Source organism: Octopus bimaculoides, chromosome 21, assembly GCF_001194135.2.
Source record: "Octopus bimaculoides isolate UCB-OBI-ISO-001 chromosome 21, ASM119413v2, whole genome shotgun sequence".
Taxonomy (NCBI): Eukaryota; Metazoa; Mollusca; class Cephalopoda; order Octopoda; family Octopodidae; genus Octopus; species Octopus bimaculoides.
Window position 1 is genome coordinate 16,550,350 of NC_069001.1, and position 12,553 is coordinate 16,562,902.

At 40.1% G+C, this 12,553-nt stretch overlaps 1 protein-coding gene across 2 annotated transcripts in view; it reads left to right on the forward strand.

Annotated features, from left to right (window-relative positions):
• The window catches only part of LOC106875114 (tuftelin-interacting protein 11), a 30,424-nt gene that overhangs the window by 15,806 nt on the left and 2,065 nt on the right, over window positions 1-12,553 (forward strand). For both annotated transcript variants that reach the window (XM_014923097.2, XM_014923098.2), the window contains exons 10-16: window positions 904-1,051; window positions 2,299-2,483; window positions 3,075-3,271; window positions 5,232-5,450; window positions 8,153-8,359; window positions 10,891-11,099; window positions 12,025-12,072. In XM_014923097.2, the coding sequence (XP_014778583.1) occupies window positions 904-1,051; window positions 2,299-2,483; window positions 3,075-3,271; window positions 5,232-5,450; window positions 8,153-8,359; window positions 10,891-11,099; window positions 12,025-12,072 (1,213 nt within the window). The remainder of the gene's footprint in view (window positions 1-903; window positions 1,052-2,298; window positions 2,484-3,074; window positions 3,272-5,231; window positions 5,451-8,152; window positions 8,360-10,890; window positions 11,100-12,024; window positions 12,073-12,553) is intronic.

A 12,553-nucleotide genomic window follows, 5' to 3' on the forward strand; every position in this document is an offset into this window, starting at 1 on the left:
GAAAGCGAAATCGTGATGTCATCTGTGCCCAGCGTCGCCTTTCTGGCACTTGTGCCCGCAGCATGTGTAAGGACTTTCGAGCAAGATCGTTGCCAGTGCCCCTGGACTGGCTCTTGTGCGGGTGGCACATAAAATACACCATTTTGAGCGTGGCCGTTGCCAGTACTGCCTGACTGGCCTTTGTGCCGGTGGCACGTAAAAGCACCCACTACACTCTCTGAGTGGTTGGTGTTAGGAAGGGCATCCAGCTGTAGAAACTCTGCCAAATCAGACTGGAGCCTGGTGTAGACATCTGATTCACCAGTCCTCAGTCAAATCGTCCAACCCATTCCAGCATGGAAAGCGGATGACGATGATGATGATGAATAGCTATGGCGGGGTGGGGAGCAGCGGAATAAAATAGTAATGAAAGGGGTCTGTAGGTAAAAAATAGTTGAGAACTACTGCTCTGTGTTATCACCTGACCTGCTAGAAATAGCAGCTTGCACTCACACACCGTACAATCTTAAAGTATAGGATGCATCAGACAATGTAGTTGTAGACTCTCTGCATGTAGGAGAAAAGATGAGATGGTCATGGCTGGAATATTTTTGGTCATAGATGTGCTCAGTCAGCTGATCCAGGTCTGACCAACAACAATAATTATAACCATCTCTTTTTCTATCTATTGTTCAATGTGATCTAACATTCTTCATCCCAAACTTTTTGTATCCCTCCACCCCAATCAGCTGTAGCTACCCCTTATCTGCTACAACAGTCAGCTACTGTTTACTCACTGAAAAAAACCCTTTATTCCAAGCTTTCTTTTATCCCTCTATGCCCTCCATCAACTGTTGTAACTCTCCACTTTTGACCTTCAAGTATGACCATCCCAACGTTTATTACCTTCCCTTTCTTTCTCAGTTGTCAGAAGCGGACCCAAGCTGACTATGAAGATGCGATGAGTTTAGATGAATGTGTGAGTTTGTTCAAGAAACTGCAGGAGGAGTATTATGAAGAATACAAACTTTATGACCTTGGAGCATTAGCCATAGCACTGGTCTTCCCCATGGTAAGTGATGGATTACTACAGTGGTCTGTGTTTGTATATATTCTGTACCCATCCATATATGTATGTACACACACGCATGCACGCACGCACGCACGCACACACACACACACACACACACACACACACACAATAAAGGAGCTGTAGAAATGACTTGCGATGCCACTGGTGCTAAGCAGCATCAGCCTTTGTCCTTTCTCTTGGATAACATCAGTGACATGGAGAGGGGAGGCTAGTATGCATGGACCACTGCTGGTCTTCCACTAACAACCTTGCTCGGATATGTGGCTTGGAGGGGAACTTTCTACAAAGGTGGGTGAGAATAGGTGTTCCTCTGGAGCAAGGCACCTGAGATTGTCTTGCTATCATACATCAGCCTTTCATAACCTACCCTAAAACAACCTTCCCATATCAAATATTGTGCGGTAGATTTGAAAAATTAGAATGTATAAGCATAGGGCATATACTGGATTGCCTTGTGTTTATGTTTAATCTGGGTATACCTGCTGACGAAGACTTCACCTGGCAAATTATTTTATTAAGTCAGAATTTGATGCAGTGTGCAAAAGAGAAGATTGCATTTGTTTGATCATGTAATGTGGATGAATGCCAATAATGGGAGACCAGGGTAACATAGGATAAGGTACAGAAGGACGACCTCAGAACAATGAACCTTTCAGGTGAGATGACAAAGGACTGAGATGTCTGGCGATTTCTGTACTCAAGAAGCCCGATCTCCACAGCAGAAGTGTTAAGACCGGTTTCCCTTGGTGAGGAGGATTGGCCTGCACGAGTCCTGTGCTGATGCCATGTAAATGTGCTCATGCAATGCCATGTAAAAAGCACCCAGCACACCCTGTAAAATGGTTGGTTTTAGGAAGGGCATCCAGCCATAGAAACCATGCCAAAACAGACATGGAGCCTGGTGCAGCTCACCAGCTTGACAGCTCTGGTCAAACTGTCCAACCCATGCCAGCATGGACAAAGGACATTAAATGATGATGGTGATGAGGGAGTGCATGAGTATGTGTGTGTTAATTAAGCTTCCAGTACTTGTTACCTGTTAGATATTCTATCAACTTTGGAGAAAAATGAAAGGTAAAATAGAACCGAAGGTATGATAAAACTCAGAACATAAAAGGGTCTAACAAAATGAATACCACAAGGTACTGATTTCTCCAATGCTCTACCAATTCTCCTCTTCCAATTCTATTAATCTGTCTAACCACTTACGCTTTTTTGTATTTCAGATGAAACAGTTTTTCAGCAGTTGGGAACCCCTGAAGGAAAATACGAAGGGCCTGGAGGTAATGGGAGAATGGCGCTGTATCCTTGAAGATAGCAATCACAAATACACCTATGATGCCAATAACATGGATGTTTACCAAAGACTTGTGTGGGATATCTGGATGCCAGTGATAAGGAAAACCATTCTGTAAGTTGGTGATGGGGGTTTTGCAAGTTGGATGTTGGGTTGTAGAGTGCCGCTTTCCTGATTTACAATCAGAGACACTCCAGCCATAACCATACTGTCTATTTTGCAGTATACTGTATCACATCCAGTGTGTCCTTTCCTTACTTAAGACGATGTAGTTTGATTTTAGGTAAGTTTGTCTGCTATTTCTAGAGTTTGAGTGACCAAGTAGAGGCACCTTTGTTGGCTTGTGCAGAGCATTGTAGAAATTTGAAGCTGGAACTGGAGTGTAGATGTGTGTTTGGGTCATGGTTAGTGTATATACTGCAATTTTGTGTGTGCATGTGTGGCATAACTGGTTTTGTTTAAAGGTAGTTTGATTGAGCAGAGCAGAGACTGTGGTAGTCGTTTGATGATATGTAGAGTGGACACAGCTCTAGGCCAATAGTTGTAAAATACTACTTGAATAGAGCAGAGACTGTTGTAGTAGTAGCACTGGGGGTGTGGCAGTGACAGTGGTAATAATAGTATAAATAAAAGTGAGTGGACATAGCTGAGTCGTGAGTCATGTGAGAGTCTAATCGAATATTTGTGTTTTCTCAACTATTTCAGGCAATGGAATGTAAGAGAGTGTAATCCATTGATTGACCTATTGGAGGTGTGGATGCCAGTTCTTCCATCATGGATCTTGGACAATATTCAGGACCAACTCATTCTTCCACGGTTGATGCAAGAAGTAGAAAACTGGAACCCGTTGACTGATACAATGCCCATTCATGCCTGGCTTCACCCTTGGCTACCATTAATGGGTAAGATGGTCAACTTTTGATGCTAAATATTTCCTGTCACTGTTCTCAATGTATTTAGGTCATCATCATCATCACTACTGTCACCATAATGTTACCATCACCACCACCGTCACTGCCATCATCATCATCATCATCATCATCATCATCATCATCATCATCATCATCATCATCACCATCACCACCATCACCACCGTGACCATCCTAGACTATTATATATGTAAGTGTAGATGTGGCTGTGTGGTGAGAAGCTTGCTTCTCAATCAAATGGTTCTGGGTTCAGTCTTACTGTGTCACCTTGGGCAAGTGTCTTCTACTATAGCCCCAGGCCAAACAAAGCCTTTTAAATGGATTTGGTAGACAGAAACTGAAAGAAGCCCATCTTATATATACATACATATATATATATATATATATATATATGTATATGTCAGCATGGAAAACAGATGTTAAAGGATGACAATGATGATGACACTTGTGCCCGCGGCATGTGTAAGGATTTTCGAGCGAGATCGTTGCCAGTGCCCCTGGACTGGCTCTTGTGCAGGTGGCACATAAAATACACCATTTTGAGCGTGGCCGTTGCCAGTACTGCCTGACTGGCCTTCAAAGATAATTATGAGAATCTACACTTAACTGATAACCCCCACCCTTCAACTTTTATCATCATCATCATCATCGTTTAATGTCCGCTTTCCATGCTAGCATGGGTTGGACGATTTGACCGAGGACTGGTGAAACCGGATGGCAACACCAGGCTCCAATCTGATTTGGCAGAGTTTCTACAGCTGGATGCCCTTCCTAACGCCAACCACTCAGAGAGTGTAGTGGGTGCTTTTACGTGCCACCGGCACGAAGGCCAGTCAGGCGGTACTGGCAACGGCCACGCTCAAAATGGTGTATTTTATGTGCCATCTGCACAAGAGCCGGTCCAGGGGCACTGGCAACGATCTCGCTTGAAAGTCCTTACACATGCCGCGGGCACAAGTACCAGAAAGGTGACGCTGGGCACAGGTGCCATCACAATTTCGCTTACACTTGCCCCAATAAGTCTTCGCAAGCTGAGTTTATATGTATATATATTTTTATGTGTATGTCTTTGTGAGTGTATTTGCCTCCCACCACTGCTTGACAACCAGTAACCAGTAACCAGTATTATATAATTGTCTTGTGCCACTGTCCAAATTGGCCTTTGACAATTCTAATTATTAAATTCTCATTGTTAAATCTACACTTAACTGACAACCCCCACCCTTCAACTTTTATCAGCAAAACGCCACTTTTTCTTTACCTTGGGTAACTCTGAGGTACATTTATAATACTTTTCAACTTCATAGTGGACCCTGACAAAGTATGTAGACATTTCTGTAACAATCTACCTAAGATCACTGGTACTGACGAATTTGCATTTAAATTAAAACCTCAACCAAGATCCCAGAATAATATGAATGATTTTAAGAGACTTCAGTCAGTTGACACCAAGGTATAACAGGTATATAGATTGATGCACAGCTCAGTGGTTACAGTAGTTGGCTCACGGTCATAATGACATGAGATCGATTCCCAGTGGTGTATTGTGTCCTTGAGCAAGACACTTTATTTCATGTTGCTCCCATCCACTCAGCTGTCAAAAACGAGTAGTACCTGTAATTCACAAAGGTTAGCTGTTTCACATACTGTATCATGCTGAACCTCCCTTAGAACTATGTTAAGGATACACATGAGTGTGGAGTACTCAGTCACTTGCACGTTAGTTTCACGAACCGGCTGTTCCGTTGGTCGGATCAACTGGAGCACTTATTGTAACTCACAGAGTGCCAGTTTCATATTCTACCGAGCATTCTTATAATTATCTTTGCCATTTAAAAAATTAATTGAAACATTTACTTATAGGAAATCATCATCATCATAAACAACAAGAGTTAAAAACATTTTTTAAAGCTGTTTCTCTATTCTTCTCTAGGGGACAAATTGGAACCTCTGTATGCTCCGATCAGACACAAACTTGCCAATGCCCTCAACAAATGGCATCCTTCAGACTCGTCTGCTAAAGTTATTCTTCAGCCATGGGTCAGCGTCTTCAAACCAGGTCACATGGAAGGCTTTTTGGTGAAGAACATTCTACCAAAGATTGAACTCTGCATGCAGGAGTTTGTCATCAACCCACACCAACAGATCCTTGGTAAGTATGTTATTTAATAATAATAATAATATTTGAAATTTACAGAAAATCAAAAGATGAAGACAGGTGTATGAACAACAGGCAGGTGTGTTATTTTGACGCTCGGGAAAGTGAGAAAGTCTTTTACATTTTGAGCCTGCGCTCTTCAACAGAAAGGAATAAGAAAATAAACAGAGAGAGAATAAAAAAAAAACGTGTGGATTTAGTGATCAAGCATGGCATCTATAATAATAATAATGGTTTCAAATTTTGGCACAAGGCCAGCAATTTGGGGCGTGTGTAAGTCAATTACATTGACCCCACTGCTCAACTCGTTCTTATTTTATCAACCCTGAAAGGATGAAAGGCAAAGTCGACTTCAGCAGAATTTGAATTCAGAATTAAAGATGGGTGAAATGCCACTAAGCATTTTGTCCACTGTGCCAGTGGATTCTTCCAGCTTGCCGCTTTAATAATAATAACAATAAGAAGAAGAATAAGAATGATTGTTTCTAATTTTGGTACAAGGCTAGCACTTTATGTGAAGGGGCTTTGTTGATTACATCAACCCAAGTATATGACTGGTACTTAATTTTATTGACCTGGAAAGGATGAAAAGCAAAGTTAGCCTTAGCAGAATTTAAACTCAAAATGTAAAGAACTGGAAGAAATGCTGCAAAGCATTTTGTCCAATGTGCTAACAATTCTGACAGCTTGTTGCCTTAATGCTAATAATAATATTAATGATGGTCTTTCCCATCAATGTCAGTGTATGAGTGTTGGAAGGAGAGAGTTTAAAGAAAAAAAGTAAGAAAGAATATGTGGAAAAAAAATAACTTAAAAAATAAAAGAATTAAAGATGCTGCATCTATTTGTGATGGATGCGTGAATGTAATGGAGTATAGGAATGGATTTTTCTATGAAGTCGCAATGGAGACACTTATGATTTTGATTTTGCCCGGGGTTGGGCAAATGTGTCTGCAGAGACTTTAGTGATTGCTTCAGTTTATCCTTATACCTAAGGACAGGTGTTCCTTTACTGCAGTATCCCTTTACTTGTTGGTCATACAAAAGAATTTTTGGAATGCAGTCATTTATCATTTGAACTATATGTCCAACCCATCATCATAATCATCATCATTATCGTTTAACGTCCGCTTTCCATGCTAGCATGGATTGGACGATTTGACTGAGGACTGGTGAAACCGGATGGCTACACCAGGCAATAATAATAATAATAATAATAATAATAATAATAATAATTTAATAATAATAATAATGATTTAATAATAATAATAATAATAATAATAATAATAATAATGATAATAATAAATGCCCTGATGTAGGACCATGCAGTGGCTCTCATGACTTCTGATCTTAAGTGATTAGAAGTGTTATGTTCATGTTTTGCCTTGGTATAAAAGATAGGTTACAGCAAATATTCTGCTCAATACCACAGATTTGCTTATCATTTGCTTGACTGTTGAGCATGTCCCTTGGTGGCTGAAGATATGTGCGTCTCTCATCATGAGCAGAAGTAATGGGGGAGCATCATAGCCATGTATTGAGAGGAATTCTTTGGGGTTTGAATAATTTACCTTTGGAAACATGGGTGTTTTGCTCAATATCCTTAAACAATCCTTATTTAGGGACCTTTTGAGCAGAATGGGCTACTTGACCTGAAGAAAAGTCTAACTGGGCCCCACCTGCAAGGACATGTGCTGTTTATCTTGATATGAGGTATGCAACCATGTTGCACACATGGTTGTGATGCATGTGCTTGGTGTACCCTTATTAGACAAGTAGTTATGATGGGTATATTGGGTTTTGTATATTTGTACCCCAATGTCATTTTGTTGGCAGGCATTGCTCTCGCACTCAATAATAATAATAATGATAATAATAATGGTTTCAAACTTTGGCACAAGGCCAGCAATTTTAGTGGGAGGTGGGTTTAGGTTTAGTTGATACCATGAACCCTAGTTTGTGTTTGTGTGTCTCCTTTCCTTGATATTGTGTAGTGATTGTAAATAAATATTACCATCGTACAGTGTTGTTTGTATGATGAAAAAAATGTTTGGATTAGAGGAAAATATCAACTTATTTGGAAACAGATGAGGGATGGTGACAAGCAGAAAACTTGCTTCAACTAGTTTACTTAACCAATAGAAAATGGAGGCGGCAGCAGCAGCAGCAGTAGCAGCAGTGGTGGTGGTGGTGATAGTAGTAATAGTAGTAGTAAACCATGATCAACTTGAATTTTCAGCCCAGAGATTATCTCAAATAGGAAATAGATACCAGTTACATACTGTGGCATTGTGTGTGTAAATAACAAAAAAACATTTTATTTACTTTAATTATCAATCTTCAATTTCAGATGTTCCACAAAGTTTGAGACTTTGTCAGATTGGTCCTTCTTTCTCTGTCCCCCAACATATTGTATATAAAACTTACATCTGTGTATATATATGTATATGTGTATGTTGTGTGTGTGTATATGTGTGTGTAGATAGATAGATAGATAGATAGATAGATAGATAGATAAATAGATAGATAGATGTAGATAATGTTGGCTAAAATACCTATCAATATACATTTTTGTAGAATAGTTGCAGAACAGTTATTAACGAGGCAGTTAAGGCATTTGTAATTTATAACTCATTTAAGAATGGTTTGCCTAATTAATAATAACTTTTTTTTTTATTCATTTTTGTTTCGTGTAGAGCCATTACATTGGATGATGTCATGGAGAGATATCATTGCTCTGCCACACTTAATATCAATATTGGAGAAGAATTTATTCCCCAAATGGTTACAAGTGCTTTGTACCTGGCTTAGCAACATGCCAAACTATGAAGAGGTCACCAACTGGTATCTTGGATGGAAATCACAGTTCCCTGAGGAATTTCTCAACCACGCTTATGTTAAAGGTAAACATATAAATGTACTCATCATCATCATCGTTTAACATCTGCTTTCCATGCTAGCATGGGTTGGACGATTTGACTGAGGACTGGTGAACCAGATGGCTACACCAGGCTCCAATCTGATTTGGCAGAGTTTCTACAGCTGGATGCACCACCTAACACCAACCACTTCAAGAGTGTAGTGGGTGCTTTTACGTGCCACTGGCAAGAAGGCCAGTCAGGAGGTACTGGCAACGGCCACGCTCGAAATGGTGTATTTTACGTGCCACCTGCACAAGGGCTAGTCCAGCGGTACTGGCAACGACCTCGCTTGAATGTCTTTTCATGTGCCACTGGCACAAGTGCCAGGAAGGCGACGTTGGTAACGATCACACTCAAATGGTGCTATTTACATGCCACCAGCACGGAAGCCAGACAGCTGGTGCTCTGGCAACGATCACGCTTGAACGGTGCTCTTAGTGATCTACTGGTACAGGTGCCATCACGATTTCACTTTCTGATGCTAAAAATGAAACCGTGGCACAGGTTTATGACAAAGGAACAAATGGAGTATATTGATGATGTCTATGATAATACCAGAGAGCGTTTCTGCGACTCTGTTTGTGGTAATGTGATGGATGTGTAGCTGTTACTGTATCTACCTGTGTTAATTAATACTTTATGCTCTTTATCTGACTTGACTCTTTATAAAAGCTACCTGTCCTAACTCTTAATAAGAGCTACTTGTAACTTTGTGTCGTCCCTACCTGTCTTAACTCTTCACAGTATGTATTTACCTGTAATAATACACAGGTCTGATGTCTAATTAAAAACATAAAGGACCTTCATGTAATGATTGCTGAGAGTGTGTGTGGCCTATAAATCATTAACTTGATTATCATCTCATCATCATCATCATCATTTAATATCTGCTTTTCATGCTGGTGTGAGGACCGTGCGATCAGGAGAGGTGATGTAGAATGGCTCCTTTAGTACATCGCACGGTCGATACAAATAAAAATATGAAAAGAGGATAAATGAGTACAAGTGCCAGCAGGAAAAGAGAGACACAACCATTAGAATGGTTTAAGACAAGATTTTATTGATATGTCAACATGTATGTCTGTGTGTGTGAGTGCGAGATATAAACATAATAATAGACAGGCTGTCATGTATGCAAAGTGTATGTGTAAAAACAGAGATGTATGTGTGTGCGAGACCTTATCTGAAGGCTGCGATTGGTTGGGTTGCATCTTAGCGCAAAATAGAGCAAGAGACAAACTGCGCCAATACCAACCAGTCAGAGTGATGGACACAACGGGGTCCAAAAGTGCAGCTGAAGGCTAGCTGTTATCCACTACGTCCGTATCCATGTATATATAACAGAGAGAGAGAGAAGTATCCCTTAAAACGTACGCTACACTGGCATGGGCTGGATGGTTTTATAGGAGCTGGAAAGCTGCCTAGGTTCCATTTGTCTGTTTTGGCATGGTTTCCACAACCGGATACCATTCCTGGGTGATTTTTCTTGGCACTAGCATGAGTGCTTTTTTATGTGGTGTTGGAATGAATATGTATTACGTGGTGCTGGCATGAGTGCATGTCACATGGCACTGGCACTCGTGTATTTTATGTGGTGCTTGTACAATGCTTCTTACTTGGCACCAATGCTAGTGCTTTTTATGTGACACTGGTATAAGTGCTTCTCATGTGATGCTGGCACAGGCACATTCTACTTGCCACTGGCACGAGTGTTGGCATGAGTGCATTCTACATGGTGCTAGCAGGAGTGCATATCACATGGTGTCAGCACAAGTGTTTTTTATGAGGTGCCAGCACAAATGGATATTATGTGGCACTGCTACATGTGCCTTTTACATGACGCAGGCATGTGTGTTATTACATTGCTTCACAGTGAAGGTAGAGGTGATGTAACTTGCTGTGTGTGTGTGCATGTGAATATGTGTGTGTGTGTATGTTTGGTGACAGTGCTATGACATATGGCAGTGAAGGTAAAAGAGCTGCAGTAATTGGTGTAGCTTGGTGTGTGAGTGTGTGTGTATGTTTGTGTGTGTGAGAGAGAGAGAGTATGTGTGGCTGTGGGTGGGGTGTGTATTTGTGGAGTGACACATATGATGTATAGCAGGAAATTGTGTGACAACAGCTAAACTAATGTTTCTTATTTCTTCATTGCCCACAAGGGGCTAAACATAGAGGGGACAAACAAGGACAGACAAAGGGGTTAAGTCGATTACATTAATGCCAGTGCATAACTGGTACTTAATTTATCGACCCCGAAAAGATGAAAGGCAAAGTCGACCTCAGCGGAATTTGAACTCAGAATGTAACGGCAGATGAAATACCGCTAAGCATTTCGCCCGGCGTGCTAACGTTTCTGCCAGCTCGCCGCCTTAAAGTAATGTTTCTGTTTTCTGTTTATTAATACATTTTAAAAATATGTTTCTTTCTTTTCTTTTTTTCTCTCCTCCCCATATCTCTACCACCACCGTTACCACTCTCCGCTGCCACCACCATTACCACTCTCCAACCAAAAGATCAGTTCAACCGAGCCCTTGACATTATGAACCGTGCCGCTACTGGTTACTTCCAGCCCGGGGCTAAAGAAAACATGGCCTATTTTGCACACAACGAACGCCGTCAGATGGGGACAATATCAGCACCACCGCCACCACCACCTTCAGCAGTATTAAACATGATCCCCCCCACTTCAGGAGTCTCTCATCACCCACCTCCAGATTATGATGTATGTTTTCTCAATTTTACTTCATTACATTTCCCTAGCGACCACTCTAATGGTGGCTCTACCCCTGTCTGATTCTAAACCTTACTACAGCTATTGTATTGGGCCTCTTCAGCCAAGACATTTTCATCTAAACAGCTTTTAACCTTTTAGCTCTCAGATTAATTTATCAAATGTAATGCATGCTTATCCTCATTTTTAAAAATTAATCATGCATCATCTCATAGCCTTGAGATTTTGATGATATGCTTGTTTATTTTTAAAATGACATTGTAGGTAGGTGTGAGAGGCTGGATCTGGCCAATAGTAGAATATATGGACTGGATATGGCTGGTTTAAATGCCAAAATGGTTAAACCAGTAATTCCCTACCATTTTTTATTTATGGACCCTTTTGACCCTTATTTTCCTTGGGTGGACTCTCATAGCCATTCGATTTTAAAAAAGAAACCTTATTATATATTTATAATTAAATACTATTAGGAGCAGTATTAAAAAAATTGGTCAAATATTTCGTTGGACGTCCAAGGGTCATATGGTCCCTGGTTGAGAACCACTGTAATATGTTTTTTTACCCCAGAGGAATGAAAGGCAAATTTGACCTTAGTGGGATTTGACCTTAGTGGGATTTGAACTACTATAGACACAAGGCCTGAAATTTTGTGGGAGGGGACTAGTTAATTACTTTGACCCCAGTGTTTCACTGGGACTTAATTTATTGACCTTGAAAGGATGAAAGGCAAAGTTGACCAAAGTTGACCTTGCTGGAATTTGAGCTCAGAATGTAAAAACAGATGAAATGCTGCTAATCATTTTGCCTGGCACACTAACGATTCTGCCAGCTTGCTGCCTTAAATAATTATAATTATAATAATCATGATGATGACAATGACAGTTTGTTTTATAATAATATTTGTTGTTATTTGCAGCGTAACCCATCATATCCGAGCAGTTTCAAAGAACTTGTTGAAAAAATGGTGAGTAACAATTTCAATTTCAAAGAGATTCTATTGTTAAATAACTATGTGTGTATATATTGCACTGTATGTGTGTATGAATGTATTATTTCTCTGTATTTGTGTGTCACTATGTATGTGTATGTGTGTGTATTTCACTGAGTCTGTATGAGTGTTTGTGTGTTTTACTATGTGCGTGTGTTTCACTGTATGACTGTTTCACTTTATGTGTATTTCAATATTTATATCTCTGTATGTGTGTGTATATATTTTACTGTGTGTGTGTGTATGTGGCTGAATATATTTCATTTTATGTGTATGCATCGATGTATTTCACTGTATGTGTTGTCAAATGGTGATGGTGGGGGGGGGGCAAACACAGAAACAAAGACATCCATTGACATATATATATGTATGTGTGTGTGTGTATATATATATATATATATATATAGATATATATATATACACATACATATATGTATGTGTCTGTGTATATATATAT